Below are 26,222 nucleotides of genomic sequence, written 5' to 3' on the forward strand. Positions count from 1 at the left end.
CCCGCTCCATGTTTCTTGCTCTAACCTTTCCCGACCAGCTTTCAGAACATCTCAGCCGCGGGAGGAGCTGCTCTCGTTTTGCAGAGCTGAGAGCTGATGGGTGGGGGTTTGAGATGGAGTTCAGAGGGCGGTAGTAGCATGACAGGGAGCATCTTTAACGAGCACGAGCGGAGGCTAGTTTAACTTGACTGTCACAGCTCGAAAGGCAGCGATTGATTTTCCAATAGTGTTGAATCTCAGTGCAGGTTTGGCTCTGAGCTTGAACCCCATCCCTGCCAAATAACCTGCTGCCTTACATTAGCTCAAACAAAATTAGCTGAATCGTTAGCAGCTTACATCATTCCCCTCAATTCCCAACCGTGCCCGTGCAAAAGGTAAACTCGCCCAACTCTTGAAGTTTCCCCTCAGCCGCTGACGTTGACCCAACCTGACATAAGCCCTTTAAGTAACTAGTAAACAATTCCTTCCAAAGTGGCTTAAACTGTGTCACTGTCGCAGTGCTTAAGTCACATTTAGTTAGCCTCCTCCCTCAAAAGTGTCTGCTCCCAAACATGGCTCACCTTTACACGCTTTTAAGCAACTTAACGTGGATTTATCCGCTGTTAATGATCCTGTAAAGGTGCTGCTCGGCATACCTTTTGAAGATGTGTTTCTCAGCCCCCTGATTCACAGTGCAGAGGTCTGCCAACCCTCCGAGCTAATGCTCCAAATCCACTAATCCAGCCGTCTTTAAGAGATCTCAATGGCAGTCGGATGGAATAATTAAAGGCTGGAATAATTAGCTCGAAATCTTTGGACGGGGGATGATTAAATTGATGAGGCTGGTTTTCATTTTATTTATTTATTTTTGTGGTCTGGCTGTGATCATGCTTTGTCGGGCTAAACTTTGATATAAGGCGATGACTGAAGACGGGTCGGTCATTTTTTATGCTATTTTGTGAGATAAATCGCCGACTGCACTGCAGCCTTGATGGTGGCGAGGAAGTTAATGAGCATCAAGCAGGGGGGCGGGGCCTGTCTGTTCAGAAACAGGTGTCCTCAGCTTGAGGGAGCTGGCAAACATTAGCATTAGATTAACATTAACAGGACTGGTGGCAGCCCTATAAGCAGCTAGCTCGGAGGCAGTTAAGGACCTGCCAGCCTGGAGAACTGACAAGTGTGTGAAACAGGATCACTTAAAGCTCAGCAACGAGCACCTTCTTGGGCAACAACCCAGCCTTTGCTCTCGGCGTATCTCACCCAGCTTCACCTCAGAAGTCGGGCGAGCCGCCAGAAACTTTTGAAGAGCAGAAGAAGTACGTCGGAGGCAGACAAAAGTGTGATAAGACAAGAGGAGGGAAAGTGTGCGAGAGTGATTGAAAACCCTGAATCATCCCCTCGATGGTAAACAGCCGGGGCTGAGGTAATCAGAAGGAAGCGAGGAGTGTCCAAAAGGCCCGAGTGTGTCAGAGACCAGGAGAGGAGAGACTGTTTACCCCCCTCTTCTGGAATCTGTCAGCCTCGCCTCAGCCTTTGTTGTTCACCTTCATTTTCTGAACAGCAGACTTTTGGCTTAAAATTTTACCCCCAGAAAAGACACACAGTTAGCCCAGTGAAAAAACTGTAGTGACTATGGGGTACTTTGTGTTTTGTGTGTAAGTCCAAATTCAGAGTGACATATGGGGAGTTTTCTCCCCCCCCCCCCAAAAAAAAAAAAACAACAACTCTTCAGCATATTTGGAAGGAAATGGGGAGAGGGGAGGCGGGGTGGATTTCAGAGGCTATGCAGCATTTGCGAAGCAGCGTAGGGTTGTTGATGCGAGCCATGTTGAGGATGATGGAGCTGAGAGGCTTAACTAATTTTGGAAAGAGAGAGCAGGAGGAGGAGGAGAGCGGAGGGGGGGGGGATTTGGGGCCTTTTGTTACAGCCTGTTTGATCTGGGAATTTGGGAAAAAAATGGCCCAGAGATGTCGTGAAAATGAGAGAATTACAGTTCGGGTCCCTCACTCTTCTTCTTCTCCTTCTCTTTTTTTTCTTTTTTTTTTTAATCAAACTCGAGGAGCAGGGGAATTCTGATGCACTCCCGTGTCAAAGCAGCAGATACCCCCCTTCCCACCACCTTTTTTTTGGTTACAGATAATAACTGGATCTAGTTAAATCCTGGTTGTTAATTGCTAATTACTCCTCGTGCATGAGGAGCCAGGAGAGCGTGGCTAAGCTGATCAAATGAGTCTTCGCTCTGGAGCTTGTAGGTTTTCCCGTTTTGTCTCGTCCCCGTGTTGTTGGGGCGTTTGGAAGGGCTTGTTTTCGATGGCTTTTGACAAGATAAAGACTGATTTTTTTTTCTTCCCAAGAAGGGTGGGAAGCACAGAGTGGGAGGTGTGCTGGAGAGAGGAGGGGGGCCTTATTTCCCCTTGGGTGTGATCACAAGCATTTGATTTAAAGCTTTCATGGGTTAACCAAAGCACATCCCGCAGGTGTTTTTTCTCTGGAAGGCAGCTCTCGTTACCCAGCGAGCTGTTTGGCTTCGGTTCAACGTGCATGATTGTCGTAAAAGATGAAACTCAATTTGCTTAAAAATACTCAAACTGGCACCCAGAGAGAGGATTTTTGTGGCTTAATGGAGTTTTTAAAGGTAGCGTTTGGCAGCAGCCTCTTATTTAAAAGCCTCAATCACTTCATTATCAGATTCCGAAAAAAGAAAGGTAAAGAAAGATGATTGAACCTCTTTGATGCCATCTAGGGTTAGGCTTCACTGCTGATGTTCTTGTGGACATCATCTGGCGGGTTATTTACACTCTTTATTTAGTCCTCTTGCTCTGCAGCTTTTCTCTTGCCCCTCACCCCCCAGATTCCTCCATCTCCCTCCTATCTTAAACCTCCCTTCCTCCAGCAGCTACCTGAGGAGCTGTCAGTCTGGATTGCCGCGCTGTCTGTTCATCCTGTCAGGCTGAGGGACGCGTCCTGATCAGCCGTGGACACTGATAGACCTGTCAGGTGAGATGACAGCCACGAGTGAAGACGCGTACAGACAGGTACATGTAATGTGACAACGCTCCTTCATCCCTCCTCCACCGCCACAACTACAGCCGCCACCCGCTCCCACTTCCCTTCACTTCCCCTCCCTCGGAAAAATAAATATCCATAAGTTGGAAGAGTGCACACGGGATGAGCATGTTTCTTGACGAGTTGGGGGAAAGTTTTCTTTTGAGCCTGAGCTGATGTGATGCAGCCACGTGATGAAGTTTGGTGTCATGTCAGCTGCAGTTTCTGCTTATGATTTGCATAAAATGTAAAAGATTTTTCTTCATCTTCTTAACATCTATTAATAAAGATAAATGATACCCCTGAACATAATGCACTTCTATAGCACTGAGACCTCAGAAATGCCACATTCGCTGTTTGGTTTAAACTTCACATGAGAGCCATTTGTTTGCAGCCTGTGTTTGACATCATTTTTAGCTCCAGTTACAAAGTCATATGGTTGACACATCGACAGTATTCAACCAGAGCTTTAAATTTTTAAAAAAAGTGGAGATTTACAGCTCTCAAAACTACTGCAGGTTTCACCTATATAGCTCAAAAGACTAACATAGCTATGGTTATGGACATTTTGAAGCCTGGGTTATCAGATAGCCTGACCTTCCCATATTTGGAGACCTGTCAGCATCCATTTGGCAACCTTAGGTGGCTCCTCAAGGGTTGTTGAAGGTTGCTGACAGTTTGCAAAAGCCCCCTTAAAAAAGCCTAGAGACTGGTAAGAAGCTCCTGCTAGCCACCAGTTGCTAGGGAAAAGCCTGTATTGATCCATTGGTTGGTGAGTGGTTGCTCTTGGATAATCCTGCCTTCTGAAACACAATATGTCTAACACGTAATTCAGTATGACTCAAAATGAGTGACTGAACCTACAGAAAGCTATTTCCCCATAAAATGTGATAGAACAAGGACTCTTTCTGCAACCATGGTTATCGCCTTCTGGTGGTTATTAAAATGAGGCGCTTTAAAATTCAAAATTTTAGAGTCAGCCTTAAGTGGCTATTAGAGGAACTGCAGTTTTTTTGTTTGTTTTTTTGGTAGATCTCCTTTGGCTTTTTTGTTTTTCACTTGGTTTCATCACATAAATTACCGTATTTCCCGGACTACAAAGCGCACCTGAATATTAGCCGCACAAGCTAAAATCAGGGGAAAATCCTGTTTTGTACATACATTAGCCGCACCTGACTAAAAGCCGCAGGTGTTTCAATATTGACTTATCATATGTAAGAGAATATGCACAAAGCGAATTGTCAGGAAAGAGATGGCTGTTTGGAGACACACCCCTTTTATTAATATTTTGAAAAACAAGTTATGGGTACATATTTGCACATGTGCTGTGCTTCATAAATGAGTAACAAATGTAGTACATAACAGTAACCTACAGCACACCAGAAAAATAGATTCGGACTACCTTTTAGGCTCAGGTGCAGTGACACGGCTTTAACAAGAAGAAAAGTCAGTCATTCACCACCATCTTCCTGCGCACTAAAACCACCAAAGTCCTCTTCTCCAGTGTCGGAAACGAACAGGCTCAGGATGGCTTCGTCATCCACTCTCAGCTTCTTTCCTTCGTTGTCACTTTCAAAACCAAAGATAATCCTCATTGTCATTGTCAGTGTCGGAGTCGAACACCCTCTGAAGGGCCGTGGCGGTGTCCTCCTCTTCATCATGCAGCAGTCCAGCCCTTCGAAATCCGTTGGTGATCGTGGATGTTTGCACACTTTTCCACGCTGTCAGAATCCACCGGTAGAGTTGAGCACAACTTGCTTTTCGCAAGTTTATCGCCGCTCATCATCCACGACTCCCGCTGAACGCGTAGCGCTACTTTGAAGTTTGTTTTTCGCGCTACTTGTACGGCACTATGTTGCCTGGCGGATGGACATGTGACCAACATACCACTCTTGAACCCCGATCCTTCCGCCAGGCAACGTAGTGCCGTACAACAGCGGAACAAACAAAACAAATCGTCTTACGATATGACAAAAATCATGGACAATCCATAGAAAAGCCGCACCTGACTAAAAGCCGCAGGGTTCAAAGCTTGTGCAAAAAGTAGCGGCTTATAGCCCGACAATTACGGTAGTTCTTACTGAAGAATTTATCACATAAAGGTCACTCCCACTAACTCCTGGGTATTACCACAGATTTCCTTAGAAGTAAAGCTAAATATTTCAGTGGTGGAGAAACATTGGGAAATTAATAGATGGATCAGACAGGGTGATCAGTTGGGATTGGTCATAACTTTGTTAGCTGTTTCGACACACAGTTGCTAGCTGAAAATTCTTAAATACCCTGTACACTGTGCTGTATGTTAACAGGATTTCTGGAATATGTTCCTCATGAGTGGCCAACCAAAGCTGTAATACTTTGTTGAAGATAGGGTTCAGATGCTTGTAAATACCAACATTTTATGCTTCCAGCTTGTTAAATGTACGACTTTTCTGCTTTTTTTAAATGTTGGTGTCTTTTTGAGCTCTTACAAGCTTACCTTGTAAGATGGTACAAAGACCCATAGGAACAATTCGTGCTTTCACTAAGAGCTGTAATATCACAAATGTCAACCATATTAAGAAAACAAGTTCCAGGCAAGAGACTTCTTTGAAAAACATCAAACAAGCAAGTCCACAGAGGAGTCATTTTGAATGACCTGAGCTTCAACTGTTTCCTGACGGGGAAACATTTGACCATAGAAGAATAGTACATCCTTTCAGCACATAAAATCTGTTATCACCAGTTTAACCGTATGTAGATATCTATACAACTTTATCAAAAAAATTGTGTTTGGGCTGGGCAGTAGGCGTGACTGTTCAATACCTCAGCTTCACCCTACCGTCATAAGCTGTATTTGGTGGAATAGTTTGAAGTTGTGCTACAACCAACACCAGATCCAGATATTATCAGCCCTTTAAATGGCCATTATCAACTGTTATCAGTCACATGCACAAAGCCAGAAGGCCCATTCTTCTACCTTCTTTAAGGCTTAGTAGCCTGTTACGATCATTGTGATAGATGTAGGTCACATGTAAAGGTTGTGTAAAATCTGCATTAAGCTACTGTATTTGACATATCTTTTGCCAAATACACTCTTTATTTTAACCTAAACCATGATCTTTTTGTAACTCTTTTATAACTAGTAATTGCATTTGGTGCCTAGAACTAAAGCAAAACACAGTAACACCAAAAAAAGTCAGGTCCAAGGAAAAAACTCAAATTTGTGAGACACAGTTGGATTGGGTGGATTAAGCCTCTACCACCCCTTCAGCTTCTAAATGGGCATTTTTGTTGCTATTTGAACATTCCCACTTCCAAAAAGACCTGTAGAAAAAAATGGTTTATCAAGTTAATGTTACTTAAATGGCTTCCATAAGAGAAAATCGCTTTACCAGGCAATAAAAAAACATTTTTATTGACACATGAAATAGACACATTTTAGGAAGTAAATGCCTAAAATACAACAAATACACTTTTCCTAGTGTTTTGGATCTGCAAACTTATTATATTACTTAGCCAAAACTGGAGCCAACAAGAAGTTGTTGTGAGTCTCCATCGTGTATGTTCTCCACAGGATTGATAATGATGTAGCTGCACATGCCCAGTAGGCCTAAAATGGTATGTGAAACGTTTAGGTACTTCATGGAGAGAATAAATGCATCAGCTTCTTGTGAGCTAAACATCACTGATTTTATATGCGTCCTTACATAAATCTTAACAAATTACACATTTATTAAGTTTTAATGTTGCAACCCAACTTAGTAAATGTCTGGTCTGACACAACCCAGGAGCTTTAAAAGGATTTACACACAATCCAGTGCTGAGAAAGGTAGCTTTCAATTGTGAGTCACTTGGTTTTAGACTTGTTAGCACCAGTTTTGAGCACTTTACATTTTCTAACATGACTGTTGAGTAAAGTTTAGTGAAATTACCAAAACCTAACTAATGCACTGGGGCCAGGTTGTATATTTGCAGGACAGGGATTTTCGGGGTGGGGTTGGAGGGGCCTAACAGAAAATCTTTGCTCAAGGAGTGCATAACAGATGAATCCAGCCATGGCAGAAAAAAAGGAGGTGGCGGGGGACTCATAAGTGAAGAACAAGGTGCCAAGAAAATCATATTCTGAAGTATTATGGGTAAAAGAATAAGAAATAGTGCCGTTACAGCAAATGTGATCAGAGCAAAACATGAGGGAAGGAAGATGTGGGGGTGGCAGTAGTGGTCGTGGGAGGAAGGGGGCGGGGGGGGGGGCGGGGGGGGGGATGCCAAGTGAGACAAAACCCCCTTGGCAGCCTAATTAAATTTTCCACTTTTCCACACTCACATTAAGCTTCCATCGAGCCGGAAGGAATGGACGCACCGGAGGAGTCGACCCCAGGAAGATCACCCGCCACCACCGCCTCCCCTCCCTCTTGCAGTTCCACATTTCCATGTGACCAATCACAAACAAGGTGTGTAAGTACCAACTGAGGATATTATTCGTTTCATTAAGAACACATTAAAACCTAAAGAGCTCCTTTTTCTTTCCCCAGTGGGTTTTTCTTGACTGACATGTGTCTCCATGTATCACGATCAGTCCACGTTTCATCCATCCTTACCATCCGTCCTTGATTTGGGAACCAAATCAACGTGATATCGAGGTATAAATAGACCTCCACCTCAGGCATATTTTGCCTGTCCTTTTAAACTGTTTTTGTGTGACAATTTACAACTTTAAATGACACGCAAAGTAGCTTCAGTTAGGGAAAGGGTCAAGTCAGGATTAGGATGTTGTTCATGGAGGTCTGAAATGGCAAGTTTGATGAAACGCAGGATGTTTTTTACTTATGCCATTTCTTGATACCTGATAATATGGCAGGAAATTTAAAGGGTCTTTCCAGGAATTTTGTTCAAATGAAGTAGCACAGAGATGTTTGAAAAGGCAGATGTGATTTAATCAGAAACAGTTCTTGAGATCTTCTTTGGATGTTGGCTCCCTGTAAGAAAGATCCTATATTGCTTCAATAATGTTGTGGTTTGGGGGCTGGGGAGGCCAATCCATGACTGTTGGTGTTGAATTGTGCATTTTTCAGGGCATGGCTGGATTTTTTTCCTATTTCTTAAACACATGATTTTCAGAGAGTGTTCAGTTAGGTTTTTAGTCCTGCTACTTCTTCTTTTGTCCTCCACTTGTCCAGTTTCCTCAAAATTTTTAATAGCACAATGCACACTATGCTGATATAAACCAAGTTTCCAGCTAATAGCTATTTGGAAATCACCTTGTTGGTGCAACAATACTATTTTGTGTCTGTCAAAGTATGTTATCATTGACATTTTACATTTTAAAATAAAGAAACATTAACAAATTGTCTTTTTATGACAGTCTGCTAGGAATAAAGTGCCTAAAAATTTAATTTTAATTGGCTCATTGTTTGGTTATGTGTAATCACAACCCTGATTGGGTTATGCACCTGTTTTATACCCGAATGATGTGTTGTTCAGTGTTAAGTGACTTAAAACAGAAGCAAAAATCATTCCTTTAAAAATGGTCAGGTAAAAGCAGCTGGTGTCCAAAAAATAATTTGAAAGACTTTCAGAAAGCCTAGAGAACTTCTGCTTAAGACCCCTTTAAAACAAATGCAGAAACTCTAGTTCCTTGGAAGCTAAGTATAAAGAAAATTCCTTTTGTTCTGTATGAAAACAAAATGGTTAAAACTGTGTTCAAGGTTGTTGCTTTGCCATCAGTGTGTTCAGCTCAAAACTGTAATTAAAACATCAAATTTACTCTATGACACGTAGTAAGATATCAAAGAAGCAGCAGCGGGAGAGATCTAAAAGCGGATCACTGATGCTGTATATCTCTTCATCTTATTCCACAAAAGATTTTCCTCTGAGGACCTGGATTCACGGAGCCACAACAATGAGGATTATTCTGCAGTGAAGATACGCCTCAGAGTGCAGTAATAGCGAGCGAGTTACTGGTACACACAGCGATGAAAACAAAGCAGTCTTTATGTTTACACAGAGAAATGCAAAATTGCCTCTAAAGACACGCCAGCAATGATCTTCCCTTAAGCTGTGACAAGACATGCAGTTCTGCTCAACTGAAATCCCCCGTTTTTTTGTTCCAGAGAGGTGAATCTGCTGCTTTTACAGTAACTGATTCAACCTCATTTTTACCGCCTCCTGGGAAAATTGTTCTAGTGGACAGGAAGTGATGTGTTAGTGTTTCCAGACTTCCAGAAGAAACAGAGAGTTAGCTAAAACAGATCAAAAGCCCTGAAACTCAAACATCAGCAAGTGAAAATCCAAAGGTAAAATGATGTCACCGTCCCGCCCACACTTGTTGTTTAACAGGAGATTTCTGGGAAGTCTAGTGAAGACAATAATGCAGCATTTTAAACTTAAAGACTGAGACATTTATGTTCAACGGGAGCAGAAGGTAGTGTGATGCTCAGTCAACTGAGGTCAAGCAGCAGCAAAAGTACAATTCAACCAAAACCCATTAACATTCCAGGCTGCGCGGACCTCAGACTAGCATCCTCATAAATTACACTGATAACCTTGTTGACGGAGGGAGATAAACTCGCCCATTGTGAGAAGCGCCCACAAATGCCATTTCATTGGACTGTTTTGGGCTCAGGACGAGGAAAACAACTCGCAGGAGGAACAAAACAACACGTAAAACTTGTTTTTCTCAGGCGCCCAGCATTTTTCCTTTCCTCTCTTTCTAGAACTGGGCGAGATGAGGTGGGGAGGTGAGGGGCGGACTGTTGTTTTCTTCCACTGAGAATAAGCAGTCCAGTAAAAGTGGAAGGAATGGCGGGGTCGTGTTTATTTGCGAAATCGCAGGTGGCTGTGTTGACCTGCTCTGAAGTCCCCCGACCACTCGTGTTCTTCTCTCCTCTCGGACGCCGTTATTTGTTCACTTCTTCCACCACATGCTCCAACATTTCCCCTTCTCTCTCTGTCTCTCACTCTGTTTGTGCCTGGGCAGCGTTCCATTCTTCTTTGTGTCGAAGTGCAGCGTGCCTGTGACGCACTTCCTTCCATTGTATCAGGAACTGATACCTTAATGCTCGTGAAGCAAGTGTGCGTTCGGGCATGTATCTGTGAAGGCACGGATGATTACGGGTGTCTTGTCGTGGCTCTTTGCCTGCGGTCACTCCATTAAATGGGGCTGTTGGGTAAATTACAGAATAAAGCCTCTTGCTGGTCTGCAATTTCCTGCAACAAAATGTATGTTAGATTTCCCACAGTGACATGAAAACAAGTGGTGGCTGAAGTCGGGTTAGATGATGTCATTTGGTTTGTTTCTCTACCACAGCAGCAAACAAGCATGAAGGCTCTCGCTCTTTTTTCAGTCAGAGTTGAAGCACATGACTGTTATGGAAAAGGTTTGCTGTTTGGTTTGTTCTCTGGAAGTTATGACAGAAATGGCAAATGCTGAAATGCATTTGTTTACTGTAAAGAGAGACAGTCAGCTTCCAGCAGAAGTGATAATGTAAGATAATGCATACACTTCTCATGTCCATCCTCTCATCTAAATCTCGGCAGAAGATCAGATAAACTATAATTTATCTGTTTCAGACACATAAATCCTCACACATAATATATAAATATCATAAATAACATAAATATCTCAAAACTTCAGCTCCCATGAGGTAGTGGCCCAAGGATTTGTGCTTTAATTTTCAGAATAACCCTTTAAGATATCATAATGAGTATTTTCTCAGAACTTTTCACAATCTTGTTTATAACAAGTGCTGTTTCCGCTTAAACAGATTCCTTGTTATATTTTGATATGTCGCATTTCAATCCAGTAAGTGGGGCTGTTCTCTTCGTTTGAGTTGACAAACAGTCATGGAAAAGGATTTGTTTGCCTTCTGGAAGTTATGACAGAAATTCAAATGGTTCACATGCATTTGTTTACTGTAAAGAGAGAGAGTCAGCTCCACATCCAGCAGCGGTGATGTGTAGGCAGGTTTCAGGTTGCAGCACTGTAACCACACTTCAGCCCTGCAGGAAGCGCTTCTCCCACCTGGCACCTTTTCTTTTAACTACTGATATTTATAGAAGAAGAGCCTCTTAACATAATCAATACTCTTCGAGACTGCACATTTCACATCAAGCTTAACAATTACCATAAAAAAAGAATTCAGACGTTCCCTCTGTCTTCATCTGTATAAGCCATCACTTAGAGGGAACCAATTACTTCTCATTTTCAGGTGCATATTTTATTCTTGGGCTTCACTACATTTGCTTTACATGACTCATATATATATGTGTGTGTGTGTGTGTGTGTGTGTGTGTGTGTGTGTGTGTGTGTGTGTGTATACATATATGATGAGAGCAAAAAACGGGTAGATGAACAAATATAAACACAGTTTCAGCTGATTGGCCAGTTTATAAAAGCTGAGGAGGGGTAGCAGTTAATATCGCCAAATTAGTAGAATTAGCATGGAAGTAGAATTAACATGGGATTTATTTTTGCATCTCTTTGCTTACTATTGTAATATTGTAATATCCAGGGTGCACACCACATCTCGCTCTATGGTAGTTGGGATAGGCACTAACCACGCCCCCCATCGACCCTGTCAAGGATCAGCGAAAAAGAATGGACAGATGATTGGTCACTGTAATAATAGATACTCACCACTTTATTAGGTACACCTTGGTAGTAGAGGGTTGATTCAACAAGGTGGTGGAAACATTCCTCTGAGATTTTGATTCAAATTGACATTATAGCATCACACAGTCAATGCATCAACATCACATTACTTCCAAGATGTGAATATCCTGTTCCACGTCATCCCAAACACGCTTTACTGGATTTAGATCTCGTCACTTTTACATTTTAAACCATTAATACTCAGACTTTGAAACTTAAACCAAGCTCAGTTGGCACTACGGGCTCCAAACTTTGCCGAGGAAATGTTTTCATGTTCCAAATTCTGGTGCTACCGTCTGAATGTTGCAGTAGAAATAGACAACAGGAAACATTTTTCCAATTTGTTGTTGTCCAGTTTTGATAAGCCTGTGTAAATTGTAGCTGAGAGGTGTGGTCTTCTGCTGCAGTAGCCAATCTGCTGCAAGGTTCAAAGTGTTGTACATTCAAAGATGCTCTTCTGCATACCTTGGTTGTAACAAATGGTTATTCTAGTTACTGTTACCTTATAGCTAGTAATCTAGCTAGCTATATTCCCTGGGAACAGGGAAACATAGCTAGCTAGCCCAATTCTGTCCACGGGAGAAAAAAAATCCAATAGCAAACAAATGTAAAGCTAACTAATTAACAATGATATCTTTCTTGATTTGTCAAGAAAAAAACATGGCTTCTTTTGCTGTTTCTCCTTATTTTTCTTAGCTATGATGTAGTGCTGTCAGGGTTTATCTGGTTAAAATGATGTTAACGCCATAACTGCGTTAATGCAGAAAATCTCCGTTAGCAAGTTAAGGCGGCTCGCCCCATGTGATTGGTGATCACGGCGCTAATGCATTGACGCCGTGCAGCCCTCACACGGGGCAATCTACTACTATAATAATTAAAGTTACTCAGTAATTTAAGTAAATGACAGTCTTTTTAGTTCCCATTGCACCACAACTTTACCTCCTATAATCCTAATTATAATTTAAACCATACTTCACCTACTCTAATTTTAACCCTTATAGCAACCTAAGGTCCTAGTCTTCTTTTAAAGACAATTTCTTTATTACTTTTCCTTCTTTTTGTATTGCAGGTGTTTTGTGTTACATTTTTAATGCAGAGGTTGAAAATTAGCATATCGTGTACCAAACGTTTAGTTCCATGTGTAAATGAACTACTGTCGACCATATTTGCATGTAAGCCAAAAGTGATATCAATCTTCTCATTTAACACTTAGCAAGAAAGCAAGGTTCTTTCCCAAAATGTGAAAGCTTTCATTCGAGATAAAATCAATGTGTTTTAAATACCAAGTGATAGTGAAAGGATTTTTAAACTAAATTTAGATTTTGCTACAGAAAACTGTTTCTGTTAATGGCTTTAGAGTTGATTTGGGAAGCTAAATTTAATAATAATATTTAAAAGGGTTCAAATTTATTGTGAACACAATCTCTCATATTTAACTCAATATATCAACTTCCTAAAACACTGGATGTCACTTTTCTCCTAGTTCATAATGAAGGGTTTGCTGCTTTATTTTGATATCAGAACTGATAAAACCACATCCTCAGATTCTGAGTAAAGCTCCAATCTTGTGTAAAATGAGTAGCTCTTTTTGAGATTCTCTGTGCAGTGTTTTGAGCCATGTCTGTCCAATGCAGTCCTTCAAAGTCAGTCTCAGGTGTTCCTGAATGATTGTCATAAGTGTTTAATTAATTGTTTTGCTAAATGGGATCTGGCATTAAGGCTGAAACTACACCAAAGCAGGCCAGTTGTCTGAGTGGATTAGAATTCAGTCCATATGGACGTAGTCAGGGTGAAGATGTTGTTGAGCAGCTGCTGAGCTTTTTGCATACCTGAATGATGTGACCGGCCTTATTGGAGAGTATGCGGCCAATGAATTCATCTTCTTCTCTCTGCAATCCCACACTCCGGAGGTCAAGAACGTTCAAATTATCCCTCTGCGCTGCTGTGTTTGACTGCTTTACATGAGTCACCACAGCAACCAGTAAATGAAATCACTGAAGGATGCTTGCTTCAATTCACAGGAGCTGTCTGCCCGTCTGGCATCCAGCCTTTTTAAAGCCGTGTTCCTGCACACTGGGCTTCCTGATGAAACCGCTGATTAGATTTCCATTCAAAACCTCCAACTTGCACAAAACACTGTGACAAAGGAAGCACATGTTTGCCACAGCATTGTCAGTGCATGCGCAAGGAGGGTATCAGCTCCCTGCTAGATTTTGCTCGGCTAACTCAAAAATGCAGTGAACTCGGTGTTGCTGTTGTTGCGTAATCAAACAGCACGTGAAGTGTGTTAACAGACCACTAGCACAGTCCCACTGTCGGTCACTCTGATTGTTCTTTAACCCACTCTGTGTGCTCACAGTCAGCACTTTGTTACCTACGTGTGTCCTACTGGCTGCACCTGAGCTGTGAGATTAGCCACACTGATCATGTTGAGCTATTATCCAGGTTAAGGTATTACAACATGACAACATGACAGGCGACTGACGGCAAAGGAAAAGGAAAACAAAGTGATGCAAGGGCAAAAAAGAAAAAGTGAAGGAAATATGTAGTGAATTCTGAACAGTCTCCTCCTCTCTGGCACACTGAGCTGTTTTCCAGAGAATTATGTAGCAATGAAGTGACTCAGTGTGACTGTAAATGCACTTTTCAGGAGGTTTGTATGTCATTTAACCTTCAAGTCATCCAGTTGTATATTTTTACATGTCCTGTTATGAATTTATGAAGTGGAGAAATGTTTCTTACCATAAATTTGTCATTTTACAAACAGCAGGACGTTTGTGTATATGTATATCTATATATCTATTTCTATACATATCTATCCATCCATCCATCCGCCCGCCCGCCCACGTGTGTGTATATAGATATATATACATATACACATACACACACATGTCCTGCTGTTTGTAAAATAACAAATTTATGGTAAGAAATATTTCTCCACTTCATAAATTTTATACACACACACACACACACTAATGCAGTTTATCTTTCAAGCTCAGGTCCTCCAGCAGAGAGAGGCCTGGGAGCTTGAGGGTCCTGTGCAGTATTGTTGCTCTTCCTAGGACTGTGCTGTTCCTAGTGAGTGGGGGTACCACAATCCAGGATGAGACAACAAACATCCACGAGTACATCAGAAAGATGGCGGCGTGCTCAGTGAATACCTCGGGCAGCAGAAACCCAAGAAAGGGAGCAAGAGAAGAAACCATCATGGAAGGACAAGCCCCTGCATGAGACCCTTGTTCTTGGGATATATATATATTTTTGTGACTAAAATATATTCATGTATGATGTATTACTATATATAAAGCCTATAGACCAAGCTTTCAGCAGTATTCAAGTCATTAAAATAATCTCTAGCTGTACTATAAAAATATACACAATAATGATATGCACATTATGATACTGTATGCATACTATTCCTATTTTAAAAAACTCAACAATAAATCAAATAAATAAAAAACAATATTTAAACTGTGGTACAGCCACTTATCATGCAATACATTTCTATGAGGGGGACTGCAAATGAGCCGGAAAATTATACCAAATGAAATGTTTTTTACACCCATTCTCTGTATTTATTTATAATCAGATGTTCTAACTTCTGGTTCTACGTGACCCCCAAAAAATGTTTCCTCTTCTTGGATATCTTGGAAATGTCCCTGGGTGTGGGAAATTGGAGAATCAAAGCATTCAGTATTTGTCATGGTTGAAGAACAACTAGAAACTGACTCCAGGGTGTATCTTATTTAGGGTAATAAATTGTTTGTGGCACTGACACCAGGAACACTCAAACAGCAGTACAATGAAAATCACACAGCAAACTTGTTGCAAAGATTTCTATACAGAACAAAACTGCAAAATGTTTTACAACGTAAAAAACACCACTTTATTTTAGAGCTGAAAGTACAGCATTGTAATTTAACAACGATTATTTTACAGCACACTTAAAGAAAAAAAAGTACTCTACTGGATCATTGACAGCAATGACCAAAATTAAATGGACGTCTTGTCATGGATTTGTTATTATTCCTACGATCATGCTTGCGAAACACTTCCAGTAATCTTGGGGATTCTGATGTTATGATGACTGCAATATAATCCATAACGTGCCCTATATCTAACATCTTGTTGCGCAAAATAATGTGGTTGGGAAAAAGGAGTCAAAAGTAGCTTTAAAGTACTCATAATGTGCTACACAACAGAAAAAGTGAAAATCAAAAAAACAACCCAACATCAAAGGACTGTGATCCTGCAAACGGAAAACGCTGTGTGACTGATGTCTATGATGCATGATTAGATGATCATTTCCTACTATAGGCCATGTTAGGTGGTTTCATGAAATGGGTTTTGTTGTTAAGTTATAATAACTATCTACGTTAGCGCTTATTAATATATTCTGTATGTATCCCCCCGAACCTGAATTGACTGCCCTTTGTTTACAATCTCCTCATTCGGATTTATGCGGCGGTACCTGAAGGCAGCATTAGGCATCAACTCTCCTGCGTCACGAGCACCTGAAGCACGTCTGCCGCGGCCAGGTAAGCCTCTTGCGCACGGACGTTCAGTGGACATTCAGCGGACGTCAGGCTGAATGAGATGTTCTGTATAACAAATTCCTTCTGATGTGTGATGGATAGATAAGATGATCTCAGTGCGCACATTGAACATACACCCTCTTGTGTCACCTGACCCCTGACCTTGAGCTCCTTGAAGCTGCAGTTTTTCGGAAGTCGGAGAGTTTGCGATTTAACTCCAAGAAACTGAAGACAAACTGGAGCAGCAGCGTCTGGCTGACTGACTGTTGCGTGTGTCATGATCCTCAAAGATCAAACTTGGACCCATATAAAGGTTGTCACAGTGCCACATCGTGCTTCTCCCAAATTGACGCCCATGGGTGCGTCTCAAATGATATTACGGCATTAATTATGGGATGGCAGATTAGATTACCCACCCTTTAGCTATTTAGCAGAAAACGCGTCGCTTAGCAACACCGCTGCGTTCAAAAGATTAACCATTAATTAGTATCATTCAGATACAGAATTACTCAACATCTTCGGGAAACTAAAACGCACGACAGGCAGGGCGTCACAGATCAGTGCGCAGGTCAAAAGGTAACGGGGCGAAAATGAATGACACCCAGTAACTCTGGAAAGGGTGACATATAGGAGAGCTGCAGTACCTGTATGTGTAACTGACGTCTTCACGTTATGAGCAAGCGAACAAAGTGAGGCAACGGGCGGCTGACTGGTCACCCCAGAAACCCCCCGCAGATTATTTTTCCCTCAGCGCAACTTCCCCCGGTTCAAACTTTCTGATGGGAGCGAGGCTTTCTGGCAAAGACGCGCGCGGCACCAGCAGTTATGGTGATGCAGATTAAAATAGGAACCGTGGCAGATGGGATTAGACTTAATGCGCCATTTTATATCGTGTAACGTGTCACATTCTGGGCGCTGCGCCCTTGTTTATGAGGTGCGTCCGAATTACAATTAGCCCACATTTCACCGAGATTCCTTTGAAGCCGCCGTGCTGCACTAACCGGCGGGCCACATTAATCTGACCGTCCGTGTTGTGTGCCACCTCTCTCCAAATTAGGCACAATGCGGCGGCGCCAAAGCGCACAAAGGTTTAATTGTGCAGAAACGCCGCGTGTCCAATCGCCGAGTGTGTATATGAGCAGCAAATGAAAGCTGGTGGACATGAAATAGTTACACCCACCATGACACCCCCCTCCTCTCTGTCTTTATTTGATTTATCGAATTTTCAGGCTGTGCACAGCTACAGATATGGATTTCATTTTGAAGCTGAGAAACTTTTAATAAATGCTTTTACTGCGCAGCACTCGCTCCCGGTGTGTGCGGGTGCACGCGTATCCGTGCAGAGTCGCTTTAGTTCTAAGTTTCTAAGCTTTAATGTGTTGGTTTTTCATCACTGCCGGGTGGCCGAACCTGGACCGGCGAGCTGTGAGCTCCGAGTCCGGACCACAGCGCGCGAGGGGAGGGAATCCCTCCAGTGTCTGACGCTTCCTTTACCAAGGAAACCCACACGCGCTCGCTGACGCAACTGCCCATTTTAGGAAACATGCGTCAATGGACCCAAGCAAGTCAGACAAATAGTGAACTCCGCGGCAGCACTGACGTCCGTAACAAAAAATAAACCCCTCCACACATGTTCTGGACCACTTTTACCGAATCCCAGCTTTTCGGTTTTCTCCCTGCTGTCCGCAGAGCGCAGGATGGTGCTAACGGATCTTTTCTTTTTCACTGCCTTTTGCAGAGACAACCCCTCCCTGCTGAAGTCGCAACGCCCCATGCGTGACGTAGGCTCTTTCGTTGGTGTTGAAAAGCCGTTGCAGTTCTTCATAGTGCCATTGAAGTGAGTCATCTCTAGGAAGTGTGGTAAAAAGGAAAAGAAAAAAAAAGTTCGAAGTGTTCCGTGAGCAGCAAAGAGAGCTCAGAGGAGTGTAGCTGGCAAGGCGACGGAAAATATTGAGAAGAGTAGAGAGGCAATAGGCTTTAAAGCGAATGTTAACCTGTGTGAGTCACTCTAACTACATGTTTGATTGTCGCTGCTGGATCTGACTGCTGAAGGTGTGCTGCTGACTTTAAGCTGAAGTTTGCGCACCTGAGAGGATCTTTTGCAGCGTAGTGTAGGTCTACCTGCGGCTCCAGGAAAAAAACAACAAGAAATAGACTCTACAAGCAGGGATAATACACAAGAAAAAAACGATTTGTATTATCAGTAAAATGTTTTAGGTCAGTTTACAGGAGCAAAATTGCACTTTTGTTTTTTTCTCCTGCTTTGGAAATTAACGACTTCTCGAATCAGAGGATTTTTTTTTCCTGTTGGTGCCTTTTTTGCATCGGGGATTTAAAAAAAAGGCTCTCAGAGCTCAAACAGTGCACTGAAATCTTCCTCTTTCCTGGATCATGTACCAGGACTACTCCGGGAACTACGACACCTCGTCCCGCGGCAGCAGCACCTCTCCGGCCCAGCCAGAGTCCTTCACAAGCGGCAGCAGCACGATCGGAAGTCCGATCTCTACCTCAAGCTACCAGGTAACAGAAGGAAAGGACTGGCTGCAGATTAATCTATTAATGAATGCATTCTGGATAACATGAAAGTGTCAGTTCGTTCTTGTGCAAAGTCCGATTTTTAGAAAATTATTCCATCGTGTTGCTACTTCCAGCCATTAACTGAATTTAAACAGGAATTTTCCGGGTCGCCTGGAGACACAAATCCGAATGAACCCAGTGACACGGTTCGAATCAGTGACTCAACAGGGGCAGTAGTCAATCTGTGCATAGGTGCAGTCTAATAATATTACAATGATTTTGCTTTTATAATATTTAGACACTGATTATTTTGTCTAATGTTACATTTCTCCATTAGTGCGCACCGCAGCTGGCGACAATGCACGAGTTTGCGTAAATTTATGGTACAATTGTCTTATGCCAACAATTTACAAAAAAAAAAAAAGACACATACGTGGTTTGTGCCCTGTTGCAGGAAAATTTGGCACACTGGAATAAATCCGAGTCTGTGATTTACAGATGTTAATTTCGCCTTTCTTTCTGCCAAATTCCCTGTGCGTTTGTAAAACGAACATTTCTGGGTTCTTTGCGAATTGTCTCACAGAGACGAATGCGTGTAAAGCAAATGCACACCTGAGCTTTTTACACTTTTCATGCTGTGGTAATGATAAACTAGCTAGAGATGAAGCTCATAGTGGATGCAACAGGCATTTCGTGTTGGGCTGTGAGGTGTTTCAATATTCCATATGTATTGCTGCAGAATTTATCTAAGTTCCGTTTAAGTGACCACATGTTATTATTCCACATGGAATCAGAGTCTAATTCGATCAGGCGGGTCTCGGGCTGCACATGGCACGTTTTCTCCAGCTGGAAACGCGCTCTGACTGGGAGCGCAGGGCAATCAAAAGCCCGTTCTTCCTCGTTGTGTTCACGGTAGTAATTGTAGAGATGCATCTAAAACACCAAAATCTCATAAGGGTACGTTTTTACATAGTCTGAGTGAGACTTTAGATACAGTAGAGGTGTGACAGTGTAATGCCGTGAAGACGCGGTATCTCAAAAATATGAGGATATAAATCCGGGAACAGGCATGTTGTTTACCCCCACACCCTCTGCCGTGCAATTCTGTGGAAAAGCCTCCTCGGGCTCACGCAACATTACGGTAAAAGACTTTTGGACAGCGTGTACCATTGCTCTGGTTCCCTGTAATCACACGCTGGCTGCCTGTTTCCCATTACAGGGTTGGAACATGAACTCTTCGCTAGTTTATGGAGACATATGTAAACGACCCCCTCCCCCCGCGTGTTTTTGTAAGACCAGTATCATTTTAATCGGACTTGTTTGGCTCTAATGTCATGATTCCACTGAATGTCCTTTGTAGGCAGTTATTCATTTCCTGGTTTATATGTATTGTAAATTCCAGTGCTCTTATTCTGAAGCTAATCTGGCCCAAAAATTCCACTCGCATAATTCTGGATAATATGCCTGGCTTGTTACAGCTGTCTGCTTCCCCCCTTACTGGAACTGACCGCGTTTCACATGTGCTCGACAAATGCAATACACAATGACTCACCAGATAAACAAAGTTGCAAGAGACTGCCGGGATATCCGACGGAAAGTCGGGAATAACGGGGATGTGGGGACGTGCGTAATTTACGCACACGGGCTGGCAGTCCTCCTTTTTGATACCAGAAACAATGATCTAACATCACTTCTCGTGTTGACAATGTTTGTACAAGACCTTGATGCACAAATGTATATAGGCACGATATGTAAAATGTTTGTCTGTATGACAGTCTGAACAAAAATCTACCATTCTGGAACACATTATATCTTGAGATGTTCTCACAAAGCAGTGACTGCATGTTTTGTTTTGTTTTTGTGTTTTTTTTCCACTATTCCCCCCTGATTGCATGTTTCTTTAAAAAAAAAAAAAATCTTCTGTGAAATAAATTTAATAAAGTTTATTCCATTAAAAATATAATTTTACATTTCCCATCTGCCCCGTCAAATCAAAAGTGAACTTAAGAAGACGTGAAATGGCTCTCTAGTGCACTGTTATGTCTCATTGTAGTAAAAATGAGATGCAGTGGACACCTTGGGCTTTCCCACATGAATCACTGCATGTGTCACTGTTTCACTCCAGGGGTTACATACAGTGTTTCGCCTATGTGGACTGAATCACCACTATAAGCTTGAAATGTGGAAAAATGTGTGACTCTGATGACGGTGGGTGGTGGTGCGTGCATCTCTGTGATGGTACTCTAAGCACAGCAGAGATGCTTCTGGAATAGATCAGAAGCAGCACATTAGGAAATAAATCTATCCTCTTCTGGAGACTTTTATCTTCATCATGCATCCTTTTTCACCATCTTTTCCCTTCTCTTTCCAGAAGTACAGGGTTGACATGCCCGGCTCCAACAGTGCCTTTATTCCCACAATCAATGCAATCACGACAAGCCAAGACCTGCAGTGGATGGTGCAGCCCACTGTCATCACCTCTATGTCCAACCCTTACTCCCGCTCCCACCCATATGGCCATCACCTGACCAATGGTCCCAGTCTGCTTGCGCACAACCCACTGGCTCGGCCTGGGGTCATCCGCTCTATCGGGGACACCAGGAGAGGACGCAAGAGGGATGAACAGGTAACGAGCCAAAGCTAACCACTGTAAAAAAACAAACAAACAAAAAAAATCTCTTTGATTGCTTTTCTGCTCACACAGAGCTCCTATTTATGCTCTTCGCTTCGTATTGATTGTGTGTGTGTCTGTCAAATACCTCATTCTACCTTTCATGCTCTTTCTTTTCTCGCCCTTAGCTGACCCCAGAGGAAGAGGAGAAGAGGAGGGTGAGGCGTGAGAGGAATAAGTTAGCAGCGGCAAAGTGCCGTAACCGTCGGCGGGAGCTCACCGAGATGCTGCAAGGGGTGAGTAGAAGACCTGCGCCAGGAGATCACCATCAAAATGTTCTTGTTTTTGTCTTCATAGAAAAATACCACAAATCTAAGTGCTGCAGCATCTTGTGGTGAGAACCATTAGCCAGTAAAGCCCCGTGCTTCCTGTTTTGTTTTGTTTTTTCTGTAAACTTTTTCATCTTTAATATTTTGTAGAAAAACAAAAAGGAAACAGAAACATATTTGCATACACAGAGAACACGGTGCACTTGTTTAGAGGCCTGGCAGGACTCCAGATTCTTGATGAGTGATTGAAGTCCACACCTAAATTTACAACCTCACATTACTGGTTTGACTCTCGCTGCGTCTCTGAGTGCAAGGTCTGAGTGAAGAGATGACAGGCAATGAAAAGCTTTTTGTCTCGGCCAGCTGTAGACAGAGGTAGGGCTGTCTCACAGTGCTGCCTGGCAGACAGTAACGGCATCTAAATGGACTAATTACCCAAATTACAGTGAGGTTGAGCTTGTCAGGCCTTAAAAAAAAGAACCCAGGAATGGAATTTGCTGCAGGCAGCTGTCTCCATGAATGCAGGACATTTTGTAAAAGGGGCAAATTGCTTGTCTCACAATTCCACATAGGGGTATACAGCATGCGCACGCGCACACACACACACAGTCATACAGTCACAGCCAATGCTTCAAGGAAAAACAAAAATTAAACTGCATTATTCATACACCTGCTTTAAAAAATAGAAACCTAGGAGTGTTGCTTTTCAGTGACATTAAGTTGGAGTGTTCGAACTCTCTGAATAACTGATACTATCACTTTAAGAGTCTCGCTGTGCGCCTCCTCTCTTGGCTCTTCGCGTACCACTTCCTCATACCTTTGCCCATGAGTCAAAGTTCTCAGACAGCATGTCCGCTTATCTTTATGTCTCATGTCTCACAGCCGATGAAAGCCTTTATGGTGTGGATTTGTGTCTTTTGTGTCTCACGTTAATGACACACTGTTTGATGCGGATCTCATTTCTCTGAGACACAAACAAGGCACAGTCATTATGTGGCGCTCAAATTCAAGCAGAAGGCTTCGAGATTACATGTTGTTAGTCCAAATGGTTCATGACAAATTTCTGGGTTTAATAAAATTGTGGCGCTTGGGAAAACTGAAGCAAACAGACAGTGCCCTCTTTTGGCTTCTCAGAGAACCACACGTACAGTCTGGAAACTTCATATTACATACTTCACAAGTGCTGAAGATGATTTTTATCACCTCATGTTCATTAGTAAGATGTTGCATCATGTTTTTATTAAGTTTAAACAAATCGTCTACCACTCTTTGGTGGCTTGGTGATAACAGGGATGAAGTTCCTATGTATTTATTGTCTCTGTATTTCCACTGTCCAATTAAGGCAAAATGCAAGTGGTAGTTCTAAACTTTACTTCATATTCAACAGGAAACCGAGAAGCTGGAGGAGGAGAAGGCAGACCTGCAGAAAGAGATCGAGACCCTGCAGAAGGAGAAAGACAAGCTGGAGTTCATGCTTGTTGCCCACAATCCCGTGTGCAAGCTGCCCATCGACGAGCGCCACCAGCCATCCGGGCAGCAGTGTAATCCGCTCCCACTCACCATGCGCACCAACATGGGCACACGGGCTCAGATGAATCAAGTGGTGGTGAAGCAGGAGCCCGAGGACAGGGACGAAAATATGGGCAAGCTTCAGCGCTCAATCATCAAGCCCATTTGTCTGGGAAGCAGCAGCATCGGTGGCGGGATGTACAGCCCAGATGGAGACAGCCTGAACACTCCAGTGGTGGCAGCATCTACTCCGGCTGCCACACCAAATGCTCCAAACCTCATATTCACCTACCCCAACATGGTGGAGCCCGAAAGCCCCTCGCCCTCTTCTGAATCCTGCTCCAAGGCCCACCGGCGCAGCAGCAGCAGCGGCGACCAGTCCTCAGACTCCCTCAACTCACCGACCCTCCTGGCCCTCTGAGCGAGGGCTCGTCTCGGCGCGGCTGAGAAACAAACACTGTGGCTGAAAGCAAACACAAGGATCGACTGCGCGCCCTCGTCCCCACCCTCCCTCCGGTGTCTTTAAAGACGCAAGAGCACACTGAAAAGTCCAGACCAAGCTGACCATGTGAGCCGTTTCCCCCCTTTAGAGGGAGACCCACAAGGGCTACGCTGCGTGTTTCTTCTCGTTCTGCTTCAGTGTAAAAAAAATTTTTTTTTATTCGTCAAAGTGTGTGCACCGACTCTGAAAAGCATCATCCCTTCACCATTTCAACTCCAGAGTGTCAACGTTTACTGGGCAGAAAATTCTGAAGAAAGACATGCCTGCATTTGGCAGCCGTTGGTTGATGTGATTACAGCAAGAGAGCGCGTTCTTAATATATATATATTTTTGAAAATGTTCAAAAAGCCATGTGTCCGACACTTGCACTCTGCCAAGACGAATCAATAAATAAATCACTAAACGAGGTCAGCTTTCTACTGGAAGGGGAGAAAGAGACAATGAGCAAAGACTTCCTCTCATCTCTTTTCCCACTTCGATTTGTCCTTTCAGAACTCGATTCAGGAAAAGAGTGTGTGCACATTCCTGATGTTCTTTCCATCTCTTTAATTGTATTTATGGCCTGTGCTGATTAAATTTTACAGTGTTTTGTTAAGACATTGTCCTCTCCTTTAATCTGCCTGTAGAAAAGCAAAGCGGTCGTCCGCAGGGTGACCCGAGCACTCCTCAGTGTTGCAAAGGATACGAGCCAACTTTCAATCAACGACTAGTTCCTACTCTCTACTTTCTATTTTGCCATAGTGGCTTGACTTTACAGTAGTATTGGTGTGCTTTTCCTCAGTGATTCTGTACCTGAACTTTACAACCTGTTTTTGACAAAGTGTATGTGATTTACATTGATGTCAGGGATATCTCTCATGTGTAGTAGAACCCAGTTGTGAAGAGCGTTGCAGGACTGCTGGCTGCTGATTGGTCTAGCCAAAGTGTTGCAGAGGTGGTACTTTACTAAACTCCGTCGCTTCAAGAGAGGTTCGTCTTTTCGGTCGAAGAGTTTGAACGAAACCCTCCTCGGCTTCTTTGTGCCGTTCATCCTCTAAACAAAGCGCTTACCTTTTTCCAACTCTGGTCAGGTTTCAGAAAAGCCGGGGGGAAAAAAAAAAAAGATTTTTATGACGCGTGTAATCTTGTAATTCGTCCGTCTTTGTCTGAAAAGGAGGGATTTTGCTTAAATTTGAAAAAGCCACTGTGGTCTAGACTGTCGCCAGCTGCCAATGATGTCAACCCTGTTTATACTGTGTTTGTAAATCTGTCACTTTTAGTAAAGAAATGATGTTTAAATTCAACTCAGATGTGGTGATTTATGGGTGCATGAATACAACATCGAGGTACTCGGTTAGAAACGTAGTGGCTTAAAACGAGGGCCAGATGTGGTTCACTTTACGAGAATAAGGAAGGGATACGAAGACTCTCTCAACAGCTGGCCTGACATGAAAGAGTGGACACCTATGACACTTCTTTGTCTTTATTTTTATGTGTGTAACTTAAAGGGTTGAGGGTTTAATGCACTGAGAAGGACACAACAGCGATATCTGAGACTTTTTTCTTTTATTTTTTTCGTTTACTTCAGACATTCCTAATGACTATCAACGTCAGGGGTAAAAGGAAGGTGCCATCGCAAACCTTTTTGCTATGAGAAGAATAAGGGATATGGTTGGGAGAGTTTTGTTGCGCTGGTTGCAGAAAACAGACTTTTCAATTCAATACAAGCTGCTGCTACTTGTTTGGAAAGGCTCGGTAATGGTTGATTTACTGTGGCTGGTTGTTATCCTGCATGAGAAGGTGGAATGATAACCAAAAACATCACCATGTCTGTATGTTGAAATATTCTGGAGCCCCTCGACACACATAGGAAAGCCATTGACTGTAGATCTTCTACTGTACATGTCATCTACTGTCTCTGTCCTCTGTTTTACTATTACTTCTTTTCCAAATGCTTTAACTGTTTAAAATGATTCAAAATTAATAAAAAACAGCAATATGTATAGCAGTGTTTGTTAATTTAAAAGAATGATGATAATAAAAAAATAATAATTTTCACCTTGAGTTTTTGTCCTTTATTGTTTTGGGTTTTTAAAAAATGCATTTCAGACAATTAATATTACTGCATTAATTATTCTGTTTGAACTAAACCAAAATATTTTTTTTACATTTATACTTGGATGAACTGTCAAGTGAAAAGCAACACAAAAGGAATTCAAGAGCATCGTAAATATAAATGGGTATTAAATTTTCGGTGAAGGTGTTATGTTCAAAATTGTTCACAGAATATATTTTAAGAATATATTTGAGTCATATATAAAGAAGACAACTTCTCGTGTCATCTCTTCACCAGAGTATGGCATCAGAAAGCGGCCCATTGTGCTAAAAGAACATATTATCTACTAGTGCAAAAGATCTCAAAGTCTGGTGACTGAGTGGCACGTTGGGGAGTGAACATAAGGTTGAGAGATCCAAATGAAAAATACATCCATCAAATGAAATTATTGCACATTCAGCTTAAACTAACCTTCCAGTCAGTACAAAAGAAACCCCTGACAGCTTTGGACTAGGGTCAAGTTTGCC

The 26,222-nt window shown here is 42.5% G+C and overlaps 1 protein-coding gene and 1 long non-coding RNA gene across 4 annotated transcripts; both read left to right on the top strand.

Moving 5' to 3' along the window:
• The first annotated feature begins 1,912 nt into the window (after nt 1–1,912).
• Nucleotides 1,913–15,419, top strand: LOC146551975 (uncharacterized). Of its 2 annotated transcripts, none has more exons than XR_014889866.1 (3): nt 1,913–3,015; nt 7,338–7,458; nt 7,540–15,419. It is a non-coding gene; the product is annotated as an uncharacterized LOC146551975 (long non-coding RNA). The 2 variants fall into 2 exon arrangements; XR_014889865.1 differs by having other exon boundaries at nt 1,913–2,977.
• A 2,519-nt stretch (nt 15,420–17,938) lies between these two features.
• On the top strand, nt 17,939–25,697 carry fosl2 (FOS like 2, AP-1 transcription factor subunit). 2 transcript variants are annotated; one of them, XM_085256188.1, is made up of 5 exons: nt 17,939–18,029; nt 18,593–18,712; nt 21,081–21,335; nt 21,509–21,616; nt 23,037–25,697. In XM_085256188.1, the coding sequence occupies exons 3-5, from the start codon at nt 21,096–21,098 to the stop codon at nt 23,577–23,579; spliced, it is 891 nt and encodes a 296-aa protein (XP_085112314.1). In that variant the 5' UTR covers nt 17,939–18,029; nt 18,593–18,712; nt 21,081–21,095; the 3' UTR covers nt 23,580–25,697. The 2 variants fall into 2 exon arrangements, with proteins under 2 accessions (XP_085112314.1, XP_085112313.1); XM_085256187.1 differs by having other exon boundaries at nt 18,007–18,712.
• Nucleotides 25,698–26,222: the final 525 nt, after the last annotated feature.

Source organism: Mchenga conophoros, linkage group LG19 (genome assembly GCF_057382185.1).
Source record: "Mchenga conophoros isolate Kocher_MC1m ecotype Shallow Benthic linkage group LG19, M_conophoros_male_GT1.1, whole genome shotgun sequence".
Classification (NCBI taxonomy): Eukaryota; Metazoa; Chordata; class Actinopteri; order Cichliformes; family Cichlidae; genus Mchenga; species Mchenga conophoros.

Bases quoted from the DNA above. Each gene is read 5' to 3' on its own strand.
- fosl2 (XM_085256187.1), top strand. From the start codon at position 18,584: ATGTACCAGGACTACTCCGGGAACTACGACACCTCGTCCCGCGGCAGC. The intron at 18,713-21,080 runs GTAACAGAAGGA...TTCTCTTTCCAG, and splicing joins TCTCTACCTCAAGCTACCAG to AAGTACAGGGTTGACATGCC. The intron at 21,336-21,508 runs GTAACGAGCCAA...TCTCGCCCTTAG, and splicing joins GACGCAAGAGGGATGAACAG to CTGACCCCAGAGGAAGAGGA.